This window comes from Mya arenaria, chromosome 6, assembly GCF_026914265.1.
Source record: "Mya arenaria isolate MELC-2E11 chromosome 6, ASM2691426v1".
Lineage (NCBI taxonomy): Eukaryota > Metazoa > Mollusca > Bivalvia > Myida > Myidae > Mya > Mya arenaria.
Genome location: NC_069127.1, coordinates 78,702,137 through 78,724,543, shown reverse-complemented (window position 1 = coordinate 78,724,543; position 22,407 = coordinate 78,702,137). Strand labels below are relative to the sequence as shown.

Here is a 22,407-nt window from a genome sequence, read left to right as displayed (position 1 = left end):
CAGCGTGGTTGGCAGCACAGACGGATTATATCCAACTTAACCAAAACCGTTACTACATCTTTTGTTATCGGATTAGGGAGTGTTTATGGAATTTGACTTACTAGTACGATTTGAACTGCCAAGGGTTTACAGGTAAACAATTAAGAAATATTAATTTATTCATTTACGATTTTTCTCTGATATATATACACTTGCTTAAAGATATAATGGGAACAGTAAAAGCGATACAAAAATAAAGTTAACCATGACGTTTATTTTCAGTGATTTAAATAACATGCGTAAACAGCATAAAAACGCATTTGCTTCTATTGCTCTATGCTAACGTTTGCGTCTTTATACAAAAGAAAACGCGTTTAATTATTACATTAACAGTTGTAAGGATTTACAATTCAAACAAAATAAAATGAAATGAATGAAAGTGAAAATATCATTTATTACTTGATCAAATCAATAACAACTTTATAAATTATCATTATACCATGATTTTCTACATAAATCATCATTAAATAATTAATGATATTTGACCTTTCATAAATAGTCTCAAGTTCGTTTGGGTTTTCTTAGAGTAAAAACGTTTCTTTTGGTTTGTTTAATGATTTTAGTTTCATTTCTAAATAAATTAGTTATGTTCTAATTTTCAATGACATAAAGATCAAGATCATGAATTACATAATTAGCCATACTTATCACCTTTTATTAAAGCAACTGTGCACCAGATGATCATTTTGCAAGAAAAAAAGAAAAGAGTCGAAAACTGACAAAAACTTGGTATTAATGTAAACAATTCATTAAACTTACTATCTGAAGTACCACATAGTTTACAATTTATTTAATTTTAGCAGTTATTTCGTATTTTTCCAATAAAAAGATTACTGGGTATGTCTACCTAATAGTATTCATTCCTTATGCGTGATTGGCTAGTCGATGTTATCACGTGATATTACCAAGTTAGGTATATAGCTTAAATATACCACTCGAATGGAGAAAGCCTTCGTAGCACAGTGGATATAACACTGGACTGTAATTTTGGTGACACAGGTTTGAATCCGGTCTCCGACACATTTCTTTTTACATTTGGTACTTTTTTACAATTATGATATCAAAGTGTTACACATTCTATTAAATAATTGTCCTGAGATTCGTTACAGAAAAAAACTTTGTTGCAAATCTGGTGTACAGTCCCTTTAAATTAGCATGTTTATATTGGAACTATTTCTCAAACTTATGCGTTGTGAATATTACAATATATTTTTTTCCTCTGTTCGGTACACTTTTTATTGCTTTTAATGCACGTTCATGTTGTGTGTTATATAAATTATTGTAAAAATATACTAAATTTTTCATCTAATAAAACACTTATTTAGAGGCTTGTCGTCAGTAATCAGGACCCCAGTGCCTCTCTATGCCCAGCCGCTACGGACCAATAGTTTACTGGTCATTCTCCTATTTAGGGCAATTTTTTTTGGCTATTGACCGACAAACGATTAAATAAGTGTGAGTTCGTAAATCCATAAACATCTTTTTCACAAGAACACTGAATTCATAATTGGTGATTAATAATGACAAAATGAGTTAATGCACTACATACTATATATGGTATTGTTTTGTATTGGAATATTATTATGATAAATTTACAACATATGCATCTATGAACACTTTTTTTCCGACAAATGCCACTCAGAACTCAGTACTTTGTTTATTATATTTTTGCTTCTACTCAGAATCCCGACAAATGCCACTCAGAGCTCTGTTCTTTGTTTATGTATTGTTGTTTCTGCCCGGAATTCCGACAACTGACACAAAGAACTCTGTTCTTCGTTTATTGTATTGTTGCTTTTACTCAGAATATCCGACAAATGCCACTCAGAGCTCTGTTCTCTGTTTATTCTCATAATTCACGTTCTCATACTCGACGTCTGGAAAGGGATCTGAAAATACGTTAAAATAAATTACAGATTAATATATGGGTACGCGATACCTTTGAATGATAATATCTCCCGCTGGCCAATAATTCTCCGGGTATGGTATCACTCAATGACACCACGTGGCCATATAATAACCTCTCAATAAGACCAAATATGGTGTTAAAATAACAAATATATGGGTATAATGAATATGGATTTCATTTTCGCCTCGTGACTGATCAATCAAATTACTAGTTCTCGTAATTTATTAATGAAAATACTTATTATTATTGTAATACTAACATTATTTTACGAAGGTAACACATAAATGTAGCACATTTGCAGTATGGTGTTTACAATGTGGTAATAAACTATGGCAAAATATAGTTTATGTTATGTACTTGAAATTTACAATATTAAAACAAACTATCACAACACGTATATGCAATAATTACAAAAATTCTCATTTTTCAACAGCCATTCATAAAAGTAACGGGCTTTCATCATTCGCGTAAACAGGATCATTTCAGCCATTGGCCGGACTGTCATAAGGTATTTTCCATATATAGCTTTAAAAGTATTGTACCAGAAATAATAAATGATGTTGGTTGTATACAGGTTTTCTGATAAATTATGTTCCGAGCAAAGAATACACAGCCCAACAAAATAAGGCAATAACATTTCATAAGCAACGCAAATGGAAGGGTATTTCATATACACTATCGTAAGATCAAGACTTTAAGTTGAATACTAAACGAGTGTTTTAAATAGAATTTAAAAAAATGTAGATCGGAATAAGCTTAGAGTATATTGCAGTCGAAATATATAGTATAACAACCAATAATAAAGGATGGGAAAATCGGTCGTACGACACGATCGATAAGATGACCTCTATATAATCAATACCCGAACAACAGGAAACCCAAGTTTTGAAAGGTAAACGAGCATTCAAATAAATGCATCAAGACTCAGAGTAGAATAGATGATACATATTATACAGACGAGAACACATTCTAGAAGCTATAACAATCTTAATTGGAACAAGTTGAAGAGAATTGTTAGACTATGCAATTTCAAAATCAAGTTGTTTCAAATAAATATTCAGTAGGAAACAAAGTGTGTAGACTTAAACAATGCATATATGTCGTTCAGTATAACAAAACTGTCCAAGGCTTCAATTCATTCAAGATGTTTGATTAATTTCCAAGCAGGTAAAGATATCCGATGCACAGTAATGTGAAATTGTGTCGCCCGGTGGCCCAATATTTGTTATCATATGAAAGGGTGTGTGGAGAACCTTGCAAGATAGAAAACTCTATCATTTCACTCCCTATTTCATTTACAGAACTAAAAGACCAAATGCCATACCTGTACGAGTAGTGTACTTTCTGTCATTTATAGAACATATTATACATAATTATATTGGGCCGCCTAGCATCACAAAAGGAAAATCGCATTTGTATTTCGGATATCTTAATTCATTTCCATGCTTGTAAAGAGTTTGTTTACTTGCTCCTGCTTTCTTATCTGAAAAAGTCGTAAGACTTCAATGACCATGTTTTAAATATCACAGTCTCGAATTGTTTAAAGAAATTTGTTTGCAGATGTTCGTTTACATAAAGCCTCTTAAAATCGAAACTTGGGTTACACTTGTTCATTTTCAAATTAAAACTTGAAATAATTTGGCTTCGATTTTGATTTAAAGCGGTGGGATTTGTAAACAGTATAAATAAAATAAATAAACTCAACAAATTTTAAGAATAACATACACCAATTCTTATGACACTCTGTTAGTTTAGCGCAATGGCACAGTCACAATTACAAGTAAAGTCATCGGCACTTAAATCAACATAAAATCTAAAAAAAATGTCAAAGAAATGCGGCGACCAAATCAGTTACGTTAAACCAATACATGTATAGTAAAATAATGCCCTTTTTGTGTTTACATTGATGTTATACCGCTTTAAATACACGTTCTATATACCATTGACTTCGCGAAAACTTGAATTTTAATCAATTATTAATAAAAATAAAGTTTACAACATTTGATGATAGGAGTAATCTTCCAGATCCGCTCCTACCCTCTGCAAACAAATCACTTTAATATTAGAAGCAGGATTGTATCTCCCAAATCGCCTCATATACCTGATTTTCCAGTTGCTTGGTAAAAGTAAGAAACCTGTCTGCCGTTTGCAACGTTCTGTATGATATGTACTGTTAAAAAGGATTCGTTAAAGCTGGTCGTAAGACATTGAAATAGCTTAGAAACTTATTTCTAAGCAACTGCTTAAGTTTTTGAAGTCGTATCTATATTTCCAACAGTGTAAGTGGTAAATGTGACCGCCTTTCACCAAAGAGGTTATGGGTTCGATCCCAAACCAGGAGTACTTTCTAATGAATTCCCCAAATCGGCACTGAACTGAATATTTGATAGGGAAAGGATCATAGTTATTCACAACAGTTTTCAGCTGTTTTTACAGTTCTGCTCAATATTTATATAAACTGACGTGGTACGAGTATGTTGGAACCTAAAAAATAACGAACATAAAAAAGGGTGTTAAAGTATAGGAGCGATGGACAGCGTTGCCGTTTTCATTTTTCACTTTTGCCATTAAATGAGGAACCCTTCATCGGTGTCGGTTTCATCCATTTCTTTCATGTAGTTGTTCTAAAAATCTAACTACAAATGTGCCCTTAAGTTATAGTCATGACACTAGACAAGAAAAAACACTCAATAATACATGTTACATAATTTACCGTATGCCTGGTTAGCGTATAGATCCGCTATTGACTCTGTGGTTTTCAGAGATTTCTTCTTGTCCTCCAACATCCACTCAAAACAGTCGTGGATCAGGATGTACTGAGCCTGTAATAAACAAAGTTGGCGTTAAACCGACCGTACGACCACATATTGTAAAATCAATAATTTGAATAGAAGACTGCCATAAGAACACTAACTGAATTGAAAGTATTATCTCCGAATTCAAACTAGGTGTGTCTTACATAATCAAAAAACATTTTTTTATCTGTTTCTAATAAAATAAGATTTATACTTGGACAAACAGCTCGAAAAGGGAAAGTACGATACTATGGTCCCACTTTTTGACTAAAGGTTCACACTAAGGCTTATTATATGGTCCTACAATATATATATATACTCTCTAAATTTGAGCAAACAAAATCCAGCCATTTCTTGAAAATTAAAATTATCTAATCCACTCGAACCTTATTCAGTTTTAAACTTATAAAAGGCAAACCACTTACTTCTGTCTGGACCATGTTGACTCTCTGTTCCCTCATTTCCATGACCATGTCAAAAATGTTGATGTGATCATCGGAACTGAACTTGGGAGAGTTCAGATACTCTTGCAAGTGATCTATGGCGATGTAAGAGCCCGTCCTGCCTACGTCAGCACTGAAATATAAACATGAATGGAGGAGAATATTACAACAATAGTCAAATAAATGCCATCATTAAATAACTGCAAGGGCAACAACTGTTAACTATATTCGAATGAGTATATAAAGAGTTATTTTGAAAGTACAAAACTCTTAAAACGTAAAGAAATAGATGTATAGATTTAAAACTGTAATTGACAGTAATGTTGTGTTGAAAGATTTTCTGTTATTGTGTGCATACACGATTCCCAACAACAGTGTAATGACAACAACTGGTAAGTGTTGATAAAACTCATTAAACATATTTTGTTTTAAAATTTGAAGACGATTCCTCAACACGAATGGTGATCATGTCAATGTTTATGACAATGAGAAGTTTGTTTGTTTGTTTGTTTGTTTGTTTGTTTGTTTGTTTGTTTGTTTGTTTGTTTGTTTGTTTGTTTGTTTGGCTCTTTTAACACAATGCTTACCTGCAATGGATAACCATAGGACTGGTCATATCGTGGGGCACGTGACCTCGAACCGTGCGTACAAATTCGATGAAATGATCAACTTCCACGGCAGCAGTGAAATCCATAAAGTCCAGGTAGTGGAATTGCAAAACTTTTCTAGTCTTCGTTAGCTAAAAATTTGATAAAGCTGTAATGCAGTGTACAATTGTTTAAGTAACAATGACGGCCTTAATGGCTCTCTTATATAGATGACTACATATCGGTATACAGCAGTCACGTTAACTCAATAAATCGCGCTTTGTTGGCCTTACTTTTTCCAATGATACGAATAAAACCAGCAATCTCTTAATCAAATACTATGCGTAAAAAATAATAATGCACATATCGCTCATCTGATATTCGACTATGGTCAGGGCATTTATTCTGTGTCCTTAAGATATTTCTATGATTTTAGCTAGTAACCTACTTTTTCCAACGTAAAAACCTACAAAAAACATTACGAAGATTTGATAAAGACAATCATTCTTGTTGTACGATTACAGTTAAACCCCCTGTTGAGTTAATAAGATTCGTCTTTGAGTTTACTTGTTACATTTTCAATAAATAAAAAGCACATTTCTCTTGAACTATAATGTTTTTTGGCCTCAACGTTATGATCATACACATGCATTCTAAATAGTTTTAGGACTGTTGAATAAAGATGATACTAGAGTGATAACAACTAAAAGCTTTTTAATAATTGTAGGGCAACAACTCGTAACCTACTGGGCATATTTGGCCGATAAACGAACTTGGGAAAGATCTTAGAAACAAATGTTTTCAATTGAGTCATGATGAGGATTGATAAACAATTAAGTGTGCTAAAGTGTAAACAAGGCTAGATATGGCATTCTCATCTGTTTCATTGCACAATCGAACTTGACCGCGATGTTGTTTTGATATACATGTATATTATATCTAAATACGATTGAATTTGGTGAATAAGTTAACCGCTAGAGTGGCATGAATGTCTAAAATGGATGTTGTTTTATAAATCAAATGCAATTACACTAAAACTACAGTAAGATTTGCCCCATTATCGAACTTATATTTTGTCAAATATATTGTGTCCAAAATTATTCAAGATTGATGAATACATGAATGTACTGTGTAAACAATGTTAAATATGTCATTTTTTGTTTTCGCCAAGTTCAATAATTCTTGACTAATAGTCAGAATTTGGCCCGTAGTCAAATTTAGGCGATATCTTAAGGTCATATTTTGTTTTAGATATGATTCGGAAAATTTGGAGGTATAAGAGTGTTGCCATGTTAAATTGGCATATATTTTTAATTTTTCGTGGGTAATTACCCTTGATCAACTTATCCTATTTGCCCCATAATCGAACTCGGCCGATATCCTGTGGTCATAAACATTGGATCAGTTTCTGAATAAAAAGCGATCAAAAAAGTGAAATAGAAAAATAGTAATGCTTGTCTTATATTATTATTATTAATATCATTACTTTTAAAAAAACATATTATTTTAAAAAACAAAACTTGCAACATGGGGTGCATTACATCGCTGGCGTGAGAGATGTCGAAGATGTTGATATTGAACTTGTTCATGTTGGTTATCGAGGTCGGGTTGACCACAACATCTCCGTATTGCTTTGCCTCTTGGACAGTGTCCGGCCAGTACATCTCACATTTTACCTGTAGACAGAGAAATTCAATTGTTATCATTGTTAAAGCCATTCTTTCAGAACAGGCAAGTGTTCGAGAAAATGAAACTCGTCTTTGTGCTATGTAGTCGTCAACGTCGTAAGCCAGCGGGAACAATTTTATTGACCATCACTGGAAACCTGTTGGTACCTTGTTCCATTAGTATAACACACACACACACACACACACACACACACACACACACACACACACACACCATTAAAGCCACCACCATTTGCTTTTTGCTTTCATCATAACTGGTATATATTTTGTGTTAACGATTTCAAAGGTTTCTGTGAAATAAGCAGACCTGTTTATTTAGAATGAACAATGTGTTTAATGTATCCGAGGTACAAATTAGCTTGTCATGTCATCCGACCATAGGCAATAATAATTAACGTGCATGCCTGGATAACCCATATAATTTTAGTATCCTTCAAAAGCGTGTAACTTCCTGATTTTTAATACGCTAATCAATAAACTTAAAGACATTTCAGATAAGGATATGATTTTTTTGTGCTTATTTTAATTTAAATCGGAAGTTAAATGGTCAATTTTCAGTGTTTAATTGTCAAAACAGCATGATGGCAATAGTTTTATCAGTTTTAATTTGAAATAATCTTCTACTACACATTAATGACTTACAAAAATATTGGGGTCAGGAGGCAACTGGTTGTACATATCATAAATACTTTAAGTACATTAAATACTTAATACAATGAAATATTCAGGGACAAGCCCAGTAGTGGAAAATTCAAAAATATGTTCAGGGCACAAGGCAAGGGCACAAACGACAATGAACTAGAGACACAAACATTGTTAACATCATATTCACAAATACAGACACCAAAAGCAAACTTACACTACATACACAAGTACCAACACCACAAATTTATCACAAAAATGAATGCAGCCAATGAGAACAGGCAGATATGAATAAATTCCAATAAAAAATATTCTTACTCTATTTCCCTCCTTGCATTGTGTTAACATGACGATCACCATGACGTTTTGTTCCCACACCATTCGCCAGAAGTCGTCGATTGTTCCGGGCAACGGACCTTGGGTTGCTATGAACTCCCGTTGATGGTGAAAGCCCTACAGCACATGGTGATTTTTAGATGACTCAAAGAAAAGTTATCGTTATGTTTTCATACAACTAAAAACTAAGAAGTCTTTGCTATTTCATTATAAGTTACAAAACAATAATTATCTAGTTTCAGAAGTTATAATTCTATATAAATTGTTGACAGAATAATGCAAAATAATGCTTAACCATCACCGATTTACTGCGTATAGCCATACAGTATGTTATAATGTTATAATATTAAGTATAAATATATACTTTATCTAACATCAACACATACGATTTTAAAAAGATAAACTAAAAAATGCCAACAAAGAACAAAGCATTTCTTCATGTTTTTTTTAAATATATATTTCAGAAGGTAGGTAAGAAGTAAATAAAACGCAAAGCATACCTATCCATGCAATAACGCTATTTTCAAAGTATATCACAATTTAACACTATTGGCTGATTATAAGCTTATATCTGGCATCCAAACATTTCGGAAGGACATGGATGTATACAGAATGTTATAGAGACATATACAAAAATATGTGCTTAATATAGGAGTTTTACCAACAGAACCTTTAAGACTTGAATACTGTCTACATACAACTGCGTGTTTTTGATTGTTTAAAAATATTACAATTGGTGGCAAATGAACCGGAGTACTTGTGATTCTATAAATGAAGCATTCCAGTAATATAGTATTTACTCTTAGCCAGATGCAACCGAGACTAGAATAGCAGAGCTTTAAAGTCCACCAGAGTTTCAACTTACAGGCATATAGTTAGCATTAATATAGTCTGATTCTGGGTCATCGTCATCCAACTGTTGAAGATTGACCCGGCTATGGTCGACTTGAGTTAGTAATAATATAACTTCGTTAGACAATAACGGTGCATGAGTGTTAAAGGTAAGGTAAACACAATTATCTACATATTTACTAAAATGACATAATTCACAAACGACATTTGCTCTAATACATGCACTTTGCTTGTATCACAATTACAATGGACAGGTTATAAATTGAATATAACATACTAGAGTAGGTACACAATAAGACTGTTGTTGGTACAGAGGTTATGGTACAGTCCAAATTAATTCTTCTTATTTCCAGCTAAGTGCTCGAAACCCACTTTGTGAATATATTTCTTAACAAATTTTAATAAAGCTCAGTGATTTCAAGGGTTATTGTCGTTGTTTGTATACAAATTGAAAATTTCATTCTTGACAAGTGACATGTTCAGTTGCTCTTTGCCAGAATACGTATTATATCACTTGCCAAATTATTTGTAGCATTTTATGTAGATAGTGGATAATATGTATATCAGTTTTAACTCAACATTGTGTTAAAAAACTTTAAGGTCCCGTATGAGAATAAATATCGTCGGAGCCAATTCGTATAGTATATGCTTGCACCACATCACTAATATGTACCAACACGTTTAGAAACATACTCACTTTGTACAAATAAACTAAAACAAACAGGGTGTTCGCACAACCAGTAACTTAAATTGTATAATAAATGTACTGAAGTCTTCACACCTATTTCTTTTCATCGGGAGATTTCTCATCTATGTAGGTATTACATGTGAAGGTTAATTCATTACTTACAGGGTAGAATGTTGACCCATCTGTTTTTGGGCTTGTTTGGTTCAAGGTTGGCAGCCTCGAAGCCTGACCTCACTTCTATTTGACCCGCTCGTCGCTTTATCTCCTTCCATAAATAAAACATACAACATGTTAGCTGTCAAAGTAGTTATTGTGGTTGTAGTTGATAAGGCAACGTTTTAAGATGACATTAAGAACTTCAATAATTTAACGTAATTCAAATCTCTCTGTCGCTTAATCAACTAAAATAATATGACAATATAATGGTCAACCAAGTGATTCAGGGCTCAACGCATATAGGCAAAATACGATCCCCACATAGTGATTACATCTTAAATAAAACGAATGGTTTTTATATAGAAGAAATATAACTCTAACACAATTCGTCTCTTAAAATGTATATGAGCTTGATTGTGAAGACAGCTGTTTGCTTTTTTGAATTACTCTCGAGTCCGTGCAGAATCCAGTATTAGTAGCCATTAATAGACATCTTTACCGCGACACCAAGTCGACTCGGTGCTTAATAAATGTACTAGCATATACAGTCGTAACAAAGTGGCATGTACCTCGTACTGAACTGACAGGATGAGATGTGTGTCCCTGTGAAGATCAGCAAGGGCCTCGCTGTATGTTGCTATTGGAATGGATCTAAAATGAGTTAATTTTATAAGATCTTCAATTGGATAAACCATAAGTCAGTAGTACAAGATCAGTTAGTTTAAAACAAGCACTCGTATAGAAGCATATATATGTAGCACAACAAAAAATATAACATACAGTACAACTTAACGAAATTATGGTTTGTGTTTTACTTGGGAGTGACCAAAATTCAATTAAAAAACGATTTTACTATTTTCATAATATTATTAAGCTATAAGTGTTCCAGAACATATTAGCCATATTCAAAGGTTACGATAATGCAATACACTGACAAAACAACAATATGTAATAACAGACTAGGACCTGTCGGGATCTGCAATCTCTTGAAGGGTTACTAGTTCATCTTCCTCGCCCCCTCCAATCATCCACTTAAGTCTGTAATCATTAAAACAATGTTCAATGTAATATCTTTCACGGTCTTACTATAATCATATACATTTTCATCCGATGTATTTATGGTCCAGTATTTGGTTTTCTTTATACATGAGAATACACCGTCTTAGCATTAGGTACTGCACCCAACGCCAGAGTCATTGGAATAATACACGAGCGTGTCAGCATAAATGCATGATTTCAAAAATAACGGTAAAGGCATGACTCTACTGCTTTATCCATGTTGGCAAGGACACAGCTCAGTAACTAGCCTGTGATTGAAGTGAATATTGTTGTAATTTATCCGCATGATAGCTAAAGCACTGTTTAGACCTCACTCTACTGTTTCGATATGAGTGTTAATATAGACAAAAACAAAGAAAACACTTACAGACATGGTAAAAGAGACACATTACAAATTAATCTTTATTTCTTTGAACAATATGCAACTGTATGAAATATATGATATACGAGTATACTCGCGGTCAATGACAACGCCCTAGAGAAATTGTTAAATTTGACGTTGATGTGAAGTTCCATAAGTAAAATGTTAAGGTTATTCTGAAAATTAATGTAACACTAGCAAAATGATGATTTTGGGGTAATTTGATGATTATTGTACCACCTAAGACGTCGGGGGTAAAAAACTGAAATCCACAAACTCAATATCTAGTATGCCCGCCATTAGCGTCTAAGACAGCTTGGCATCTACTACAAATGAGACGTTGTATGCGGTACTGGGGTGTGGTATTCCACTCCTACCGAAGGGCCTGCACAAGCTCAGCCTTGTTGTTGATGACGTAATGTCCACTGTGTACCTGACGTCCAAGCTGGTCCCAAAGATACTCAATGGGACTCAAGTCCGGAAAGAAGGCAGGCCATGAAAAACATTGATGTTCTGACGTGTCATAAAGTCAGTAGTGAGTCTGGCTGAATGGGGCCGCGCGTTGTCTTGTTGGAAAATGGTGACATCACGGTGATCTTGCAAGAAAGGCACCACGCATGGTTCTATGAAGTCGTCAGATTTCCTTGCACTACCATTAACGGTGCCTTGTTGTGCCAGGATATGCCTGCCCAGACCATGACACTGCCTCCTCCCCAGCGAGAGTGTTGTCTTACTCAACAGTCGGCGTACCTTACACCCCTTCGCCGCCATACCTCACGCTTACCATCAAGCATATCTATAAAAAATTAGGACTCGTCTGTGAATAAGACTTCTATCCACTGGTTTAGCGTACATCTTAGATGTTGGCGGGACAACAATTGGCGGTTCCTTCGTCTTTCCGGCGTTATGACGTTGCCCGTGTATGCAGCATATGCCCTTATCCCTGCAGCCTGTAAACGTCGACGGACCTTTGATAGACTGATTCGGTTGCTGATTGAATCCGCGTGTCTCCCGGGAAGTACTGATGTCCGGAAGTGGTCACGTAGATGGGAAGGACAATATGATGGCCTTCTTGAAGAGACTTCACTCGTTGACGTCCAGGGCGTGGCCGTTCTGCTACATAGCCAGTTTCTTTGTGTCTTCTCACTAATCGCAATATAGTCACAATTCATCATTCGTGCAGCCGCGTGGGACGACATACCACCGGCTACCATATTAATGGCTTCACTCAAACGTCCCATAGTGTAAACTATAGACAAAACGTTTTACTAGCGTTTTAACATTCTGTAGTTAAGGTGTGTACTGATACAATGTATACATGCAGAAAATTCACAAATGACAATAACGCATTAATTCGCTGTAAATATAAATGTATTTACATTTTGATGCGTTTACATTGACCGCGAGTATATATAATACCTGTGCTGCATTCGCACAAAGCGTTACACGCACAGTATGTGCTCTTTGAAGAAACGATGTAAATCAAAATAAAACAAACATTCAGAAGTGTACATAATGAATAGTCTATCATTCATATTTTCTAAACATATAACCACACTTACGGGTCAATTGCTCCTCGCCACCAAAGAACCAGAAACATACTGATGAGGATAAGGATGGCAATAAGAATGGGCAATGCAATCAAGGCCCCATCCACACCACCATCCTTCGAGGCGCTTTGTAGTTGTTGGATTGTAAAAGGTCCATAGTGGTCAGAAACAGTGCATAAATTGATCGCGGTGCAGGCATAAGCCTTAACCCTGTTAAAAGTTATTTTGTTGACATTACTGTGAAAAGGAATTGTTTTTATTAAAATAGACAGTGTGATCTGAATATTGGAAATTGTGTGTTAGTATTCTTTTTAATTTTTTAAATGTTCACGCCAAATCTTTATGAATACCGGAAATCCCGATAAATAAAAACCATCCCAGGTCCTCTCACATTTGACACTAGAATTGGGTTCTACCTAGATAACTCAAACGTGTGTTTATTTTAGCTATCAGCTTTTGTCACAATCGTCGCATCTCCCCGCTTACATTCAGATAATGAATAATTTCCCTCTTTCTCTCGCAAAAAGAATTACGTAAAAACTTAACTAAATAAAGGCTTGTCTCACTCATTAACAATTCGGTTTACCATAATTCTAATCCACTAGGAAGCGGTCCATTGCAGAACTCTTCAAAATCCTCTTTTCTGCAGGTTCTATTTTGTCCAACTTCTAGCCGAAGTTTACCTATTGGAAAAAAGTGTTATATTGTTAGATTTAAAAGCGAGTCGTAATAATTTAAGATATTGCAAAAAGTGAATAACAATATAACGACTTTACCGTTCACATTAGGCGTCAGGTTGAAAGTGAATCTATAAGCACCCTGATGATTATTCGATGTAAACTTACTCCAGCTTCCTAAACTCAAAACAGTGTTTCCATTTACTGAAAATAAATGGAATATTCTGCATTAAAACATTAGCATAACGCGACACAATCATTAACCAAGACAATCCACTTTGCTGTTTCAGTGGAATGATATGTAAAACCCATTAAACATACCTTTTCTGACTACATCTCGTCCGTTTCCTCCTACCATGCCATATGCCATTATCTTCCCTTGTTTTTCGTTCTTGAAGAAATAATGATCAAGATTAAAAATCACCGATGACGAGGTGATCTCTAATTTTTTAAGATCGGAGTCCATTTTTGGGGGAGCTTTTCGATGAAAAGAAATAATTATGGCTAATTGAAATAAGAAAATGTTATAGTAATTGTTAATATACTGAAACAAATTTGTACAAATGTGTACCAAAAATAATTTTAGTAAAAGAACAACAACTGTGAATATAATATGGAAGCACGAGTAAAGTTTGTTTGTCATTATATTTCATAATAATTAAGACAGTAGAATTAAGGAACAATAAAACAAATGAATGAAAAATGTATTTAACACTGCTGAATCAATGACCGGATTTGCAATCCACCTGGTCGTGAACATACCGCATATTCCCGTCGAAAATGTGAAATTTGCAGGCAATCCCTTAACCCCGTTTTTTCCAACTGCAAACAGCTGTAATCATAAATGAACATTTCTTACCAATTGTGTATAAACCTTTTTGGATCGGGTTAATATAGTTCCGAAAATTACATGACCCTAAACGTATCATAGGATCGCTTTTAGAGTAATAATGCTATAAATAACTGTTCAATTTAAATTGTTCACTGGCCATTTAAGACAAAGGTGAATAGTTATGGAAATTAGAAATCCAGTTTCAAATAATGTTAATATTGACTCTATGATATGCTTTTGCCGCAGAGAAGAGCACCAAATGTTTGGCAGCATATTCTCGCAAAAATAAATTAGTTTGTAATATATGCATTGTTTTGGTCAAATTATTGTCTTACAAATATTACATAATTCTGGAAACTTAGGAATATAATTCAATAAAATGAATAGTCTGACCTGCCACTGATATGTCCATGTAGCCTTGAGACCATTCTGTTCAAATGAAAACTCTCTGTTGTTTGGGTCAAATGGTTTAGGGACATAAACGTCATACGTGAACACCTCGTCATTAAGCTGTACATTATAACGTGTGATATAGGCATGTCTGTCCAGGAGGTTGGGTTCGGTCCAGGTAACTCTCATTTTTGTGGTGTCGCATGCGGATGGTGGAGCATTAAAAAAGTCAACGTGTAATGACGTCGGTGTTCCTGGGACTAAAACAAATGCAGAAGTACTTTTTATTACAATTCAGCGTTATAAATAAATACTATTACAATTGTGCCGTTATGTACACGTACAGTTTAATACCTCAAATTTAACGAGCTTCCTTTCACATTATTAAGCTCCTAGTAAACGAACATATTAAATTGAAATAACAAGTTTACGGATTGCCATGAGGCTTAAAAGCTGTACTTTCACAGATTGACAGTTTTAACTTTTCCTTTTTATTTTTGGCAAAGAATCAGACGATTTTTGCATCCATGCCTTTAAATCAATCATATAAGATAGCTCACAATAAAACAGATTTCAATTGTTTGGAAAATTGCCGAAAACCTCATCTTTCTTATAGCCAGAAAACATAAATTTTGGAACGTAATTATGAAACCGCGATCTTATCTTTTGTCGGCAGTCTTATAGCTCTGATGTCCAGACATAAACGCAAAAATGCTCATTCCGCGACAAAAATAAAGAAAGTTGTCAAAACGGTCAATATTTGAGAGTGAAGCTCAAATGATAAGTAAAAGTTAATCAAAATATAACATCCGCTGCAACTAAACTTTTACCAGATTCGTTTCAGCAAAGTATGCGGATTACAGTTTTTAGGGTTTAATCTTTATATAAAGAAGAACTTACCAGTTGATCTTTTACAAACAATGCTCAAATATGGTTCTGATATACATACTTGATTCTTGTGTATAGAAAGCCTCGGAGAGTGTTGGTTCACTGATCCCTCCCTTGGTTTCAGCAATGACATTCACCTGGTACTGCCAAAATTCGCGGAGGTTCTTTATCTCACATCCAGTGCTCGTGTAATCTGGCAAGTGTTTTACGCCAATGATGATTTAAGTGTGTGTATATATATATACAACAGTTGTATCAAATAAAAAAGGAACACATTGGTATTATTTTCTGCAATAAACCGACCGGTCTCGCTTGTAGCTCATAAGGGCTTATAATAAATGTATAATTGCTACCCATGTATTTATACCAGACCCTTTTTGTTCTCGAACAATCTTAAGCGTTACATGATACTGGCAGTTCAATGACACTAATAGTATATACGCTAGTGTGAACTGCCCGTATTTCATTTAAAATAAAGCTACGCCAAATCCTATTACGTTTATTGATTTATATCTATATAATATGGTTTAATAAACGTTTACCAGACTAGAGAAAATAAATAATTGGATTTTGAAATAAGGGGAAGCTGAACAAATTTCACAACAGATGGCACAGTTCAAAGAGATAAGAACATGCAACATAAACAAACCAGAAAGAGTATTAAAATGTTTTCATGTCAACATTCTTTCATTTAATTTTAAACTGAGAAGTATCATGTAATAGGGAAGTTTCAAGGTGATGTTTCATTTGGTTTAATTTCCGACTAAACTTCACATCCACACGAATTCCACCAACTGGGTGGCATCTGTTGACATTTCGCCACATTTTTACTTCCCCTTGTATGCGACAACAAAAGAGACAAGACCGGTCTCGCTTGTAACTCATAAGGGCTTATAATAAATGTATAATTGCTACCCATGTAATGTTACTTTTTATTTGATTATAAAGATTCTTGAACCGGTCCTTTATTATTTTCTATATAACGATATATATATATATATATATATATATATATATATATATATATATATATATATATATATATATATATATATATATATATATATAATTATATATATATAATTATATATATATATATATATATATAATTATATATATATAATTATATATATATATATATATATATATATATCATTCTAGAATGGTGGTCCTTTGGGATTCACAATTTATACCAGACCCTTTTGTTCTCGAACAATCTTAAGCGTTACAAGATACTGGCAGTTCAATGACACTAAAAGTATATACGCTACTGTGAACTGCCCGTATTTCATTTAAAATAAAGCTACGCCAAATCCTCTTACGTGCATTGATTTATATCTATATAATATGGTTTAATAAACGTTTTACCAGACTGTATTAACTGAATATTTAACTTGATGATAATAACGTGACTAGAGAAAATAAATAATTGGATTTTGAAATAAGGGGAAGCTGAACAAATTTCACAACAGATGGCACAGTTCAAAGAGATAAGAACATGCAACGTAAACAAACAGAAAGAGTATTAAAATGTTTTCATGTCAACATTCTTTTATTTAATATTAAACTGAGAAGTATCATGTAATAGGGAAGTTTAAAGGTGATGTTTTGTGTTTATGATATGCCGTTTGTACAAAAACGAGGATTTCATTTGGTTTAATTTCCGACTAAACTTCACGTCCACACGAATGCCACCAATTGGGTGGCATCTGTTGACAGTTCGCAACTTTTTTTACTTCCCCTTGTATGCGACAATAAAAAAAACAAGTTAAATAGACAGTACATATCACTTGAATTGAGTTAAAGGGCGACTTTTGTAAAGACAGAATGTTTATATGACTGTGGAGGATATTATTTTGTAACTCACTGATATCTTTCTCTGAAAAGTTTTACAAACCACGGTTAATGCTGGATGTAGTCGCAATGGAAACACTTCAGGGAATATGTACATAACAAAAGTAGTACATTAGTGAATGTTTTATAATTATGATCGTCTTAAAAAGCCCTTAAAAGTGCTTGCTTGTCAAGGGTGATAATATATAATCGGTCGCATACGTTTGCAAATGGCCTTTTTATGGTTCGAAATAAAACACACACAAAAAAACAAGCAAAAGTGCATATGCTCCAAATCCAACAAGGTATTTAATATATGAATTATTCTTTGATCTCACTGACCTTCAACTTCACACCGAGCAATATGTTCCTCTCCTGGTATCGTGCTGTTAGCGACCGCTGTGTAGTTGGTCGGACCTGGGTTAATTTCAGGAATCGTCCATGTCACGTTAATCGCGGTGGGCCCAATATCGCGTATTGTTACAATGCCCACAGGACCCGGTCCTGATGCAATACATATACATATACTTTATGGTTTATCAGAAATTTCATACTATATGGGTACTTAAACGTTTGATTAATTGTTTCAACCTTGCTATGATAAGACGGCATCTTAAATGGAAGTTATTAATCACGTCTTATAATAAGGTCTTCAGAGAAAACTGCAGTTCAAAGAGAACTACAAGAGTACACCTATTACATGGCTGAACTCTTTAGTTTGATCATTAGACTGTACACACAGAAATGAATCAGAGTGACCTTTGAAACACATACTTGTTTCAGTCGTATGTTGCGTGGTATTACTGATTGGCCCGGATCCTACAGCTGTAAACGGCGTCACCCACATGCTATAGTTTTTATAATGGTCAAGCCCGGATATAGTATAGTTCATGTCCTTTTGGTTGACAACAATTCGCTCAGGCAGATCCCAACCACAGTTGTCACCATTTTTTACCTTTCAAATGTTATATATCATAAAATAAACGAATAAATAAAGTGAATGTATTGGAGCTAAATGACTTACAGCTTTGTATCACATATGCATGGATGTGATTTGCTTATTAAAGTAGCTGAACAGAAATTAAATATTCAATAGACCATTTTAATCCCGTATGCTATACATGCACTTTTAAAAAGGATCACTAATATACATACTAAGCATTCATTATATTATCAACGCTCCTCTTTTCATATGTATAAACATGTTAAGCCAGTCGTACATGGATGATTTAAATTGTTCACAGTACATTGTCCACAACACATCTGAAGTTAGTAAACGTAATCCTTATGCAATGGAAGAATGCCATTTTATCCAAACAGCTTTTTGAAAGTAAAACAATTTAATTATCACAAAATATTAATAAACGTATTTACCTCGTCCGAATCTACATTGATGACGACTGAGCACATGTCTCCCCCTTTATCCCAATGTAGCTGGTACCCTATGATATCTCCATTCGGGACAGCTGGACGTGACCACATCAAGGTAATGGTTGTGTTGGTTGCCTGTGTGTACAGTCCAGTGACACTCTCGGGTGCTGTGGAAAATATTTAAAAACTTTATCATCATTATTATTATTATTATTATTATTATTATTATTATTATTACTATTATTACTATTATTATTATTATTATTATTATTATTATTATTATTATTACTATTATTATTATTATCAACATTATTATTATTATTATTATTATTATTATTATTATTATTATTATTATTATTATTGATACATGTTATTGTCTATAGTACTTAGCAACTTAAAGCTGCACTCTCACAGATATACCGTTTTTACAACTTTTTTATTTTTTGTCTTGAAAAGAGCAAATTTTTGCGTAAATATCTGCAATAATAAAAGATTGCAGACAAAAGATCAGATCGCAGATTTGCATATTTCCGTTCGAAAATTAATGTTTAATGGCTAAACCGTTACTTACGGTTTAAGAAAACTGCAAAAAGCATTAATTTTTGTATGTGATTTAATTTTTGTCAGCAGTCTTGTATCATTTGTTTCCGTTCGAAAATTAATGTTTAATGGCTAAACCGTTATTTATGGTTAAAGAAAACTGCAAAAAGCATTAATTTTTGTACTGCAATATAAAAATATGTGATTTAATTTTTGTCAGCAGTCTTGTATCATTTGTTTCCATATAATTTTGCAAATAATGGCTCGTTCCAAGACCTAAAAAAGTTGTCAAATTGTTGAATCTGTGAGAGTGCAGCTTTAATATGTATTTTCGAAATAAATAATTCCAATTATATTGTATACATGATATATTTTGATCATGTCAATGAAACATATGTCTGTTGTAACCGCTTACAACTCAATTTTAAAGATACTTACTTGATTCATTACTTCTTGCGAGAGCAGAACTAGATCTTCCCGTGAACATCTGGTTAACAGCAGCAACAAAAACGTTATAAAATGCTCCTGGAAAAGAGATGAGTTAATGTAAACAATTAACGAATTACAGTATAACATTATTTTAGAATTTCCACTTAATTTTCAGAACGGCAACACTTGCGTTCATTTTACATGAAACGGTCGACTTTTTGTGACCTCCGTAGGAGGTGCTTCGCAAGTAAGACCTTGGCCATATGTTAACCACGAATTAAAACAGCGCGATAAATTTCTTGATCAACGCGAAAATTATGACAATTCTAATCGTAATTGCCACAAATAATAAAGTAGTGAAATAGGGATAATGTAAATATAAAGATAGATTATTATCTTCAGTGCGTTTATGTTGTATGTACGCTCGACTTCGATTTTGCAAATTATCCAAGAAGCGCTGACGCTTCATGTATTTACAAAATCGCGGCCGACTTGCATTAACCCACGAAATAAATCTTTAAAAAAATACTAACTGTTATTGATTGTGTACTCATGTTTCATTCCATTTATAAACAACATATCTAAAGATAATTTTTTGACGTATTGGGTCATGTTGGGGTATTCACGTAAACAACAAAACAAATGTTCAGCAAGCGATAGTACTTAAACAAAATTATAAGAATGTATAAAACTTAGATTAAGAAATCGTTTTGAAAATATGCATAAGTAGGGTTGAAGCAAAACGCAAAACAAAGATCGCTTTTTGCTCCTCATGACTCATTTCGCTGACGACGTCAAAAATGTCAAACATAAAACATAACGCCCTGACCCTGCAGGCAGTACCTGCAAACGGAAGTGACAAGTTGGTTTCAACGTGGTTTCCAATCATTTTGATTTCCTGCTTTGTTTTGTTAGTGCAGTTTAGTTCGAAGTATGACTGGTCCCAATAGTGCTTGTAAGCATAGCAAACCGTGTAGGCAGAGATCATCCCGTTTGGGAGCTCAGGAGTTTCCCAATTTAACTTTACTTCCTTTTCACCTAGAACTTCAACTGTAAGGTTAAGTGGCTCACTTGGTTCTGAAATTCACAAAACAAATAAAAAATGGTTTTCAGCTAAATTTAAATTTTAACCAAATCTGCTCTTGTGTCGAAACACATTGAACTTTTGTTTTAATCAACACATGCAATTTATTAAATAGCCGGAAATAAATAAGTCACATTATAGTAGAAATTAATTATTGCTTAGTTACCGATATCTGGATGTGATATTGGTCCAAGTTGGTATATATATATACGTACTGTGTATTATATATGCATGTAATGAAATATGAATTGGTTGAATTTCTATTTCAATTAAATAATGGAAAATCAATCCGTATTATTTACTATTTATGAATACTTTTAACATTTTTTGTGTGTAAGTTACCGTGGTTGATCAATCAGATACAACGTGAGATGGTAGAAAGAGTTATTTGTACAATTGGTTGCATACGATATTAAAACCGCTTTATATATTTGAAATAAAAAAAAAACATATTGATTTTATCGTATTAATACAGGTATGTGATTTAAAAACAAATCAAAAGAATATACAAACCACTTGGTTTCGTTGTAAATGTGTCCAATTTTGAAGCGCTATATTTGTTAAAACTGTGTGCAAAGATTTTTATATCGTATTTTGTCCCGGCTGTCAAATTGGTTACTGTTGTGAAATTCGCACCTTCATATGTTTTGGTCGAAAAGACTACCTCCCCATCTGACTGTGTAACGTCGACAAAATAATAATCCACACACCCTTTACTTGGGCCCCAACAAAGAGTCACATCTGGTGCCTCTAAAACTCCACAAAGTGTTCTGTTTAATTGTCCAGGGCTGTCAGGAACTAAACAACAAATAAGTTAACAATTTAAAGAGACTTGTTTGGCAAAACAATCTCAAAATCAATCTATAACATTAGCAAAAGACAATGAATAGTTCACAGTCTTTAAAACAGATATAAGCATCATGTCAAACCATCAATTACCAGCTTCATTCAACTTTTTGTGCTCTACTCTTGCAAACTGTTATTGACTGTTTGTACAAATACTGAATAAAATCAAGTATCATAAAAATATTCATAACTTTACCTAACGAGGCAGAAGTAAGCGCAGAGCCTTTAAAAGTTCCACTTTGGACATTCACTTTGACTGTATAGTTACATCCGGGTTCCAGACCAGCGCAGATTGTATTTCTAGCCTTTCTTACATCGCATTTTTTTTCGTCGCCACCATCAACATTTTTTGCAACAACTGTGACGTTTACTCCAGATTCTTGTATGGCTGGATTCAGCTCCCAGGAAAGTG

General features: G+C 33.7%; 1 protein-coding gene across 1 annotated transcript; it reads right to left on the bottom strand.

The window, feature by feature from the left end:
- Positions 1 to 523: 523 nt before the first annotated feature.
- Positions 524 to 21,769, bottom strand: LOC128238071 (tyrosine-protein phosphatase 10D-like). Its single transcript, XM_052953647.1, has 24 exons — positions 21,663 to 21,769; positions 20,909 to 21,142; positions 20,075 to 20,161; positions 19,100 to 19,263; positions 18,500 to 18,680; positions 18,068 to 18,229; positions 15,954 to 16,085; positions 15,008 to 15,264; positions 14,545 to 14,614; positions 14,104 to 14,259; positions 13,882 to 13,986; positions 13,692 to 13,788; positions 13,118 to 13,315; positions 11,102 to 11,173; positions 10,705 to 10,786; positions 10,142 to 10,244; positions 9,305 to 9,384; positions 8,422 to 8,556; positions 7,315 to 7,449; positions 5,774 to 5,925; positions 5,169 to 5,319; positions 4,662 to 4,770; positions 3,414 to 3,431; positions 524 to 1,928 (listed from the first exon to the last, which is right to left on the bottom strand). Exons 2-24 carry the CDS (start codon positions 21,051 to 21,053, stop codon positions 1,864 to 1,866), a joined length of 2,856 nt encoding a protein of 951 aa, XP_052809607.1. The 5' UTR covers positions 21,054 to 21,142; positions 21,663 to 21,769; the 3' UTR covers positions 524 to 1,863.
- Between the last annotated feature and the right edge of the window lie 638 nt (positions 21,770 to 22,407).

Bases quoted from the DNA above. Each gene is read 5' to 3' on its own strand.
- LOC128238071 (XM_052953647.1), bottom strand. From the start codon at position 21,053: ATGATCTCTGCCTACACGGTTTGCTATGCTTACAAGCACTATTGGGAC. The intron at 8,557-9,304 runs GTAAGTTGAAAC...CATGTGCTGTAG, and splicing joins TTAATGCTAACTATATGCCT to GGCTTTCACCATCAACGGGA. The intron at 4,771-5,168 runs GTAAGTGGTTTG...TGTTTATTACAG, and splicing joins TCAACATGGTCCAGACAGAA to GCTCAGTACATCCTGATCCA.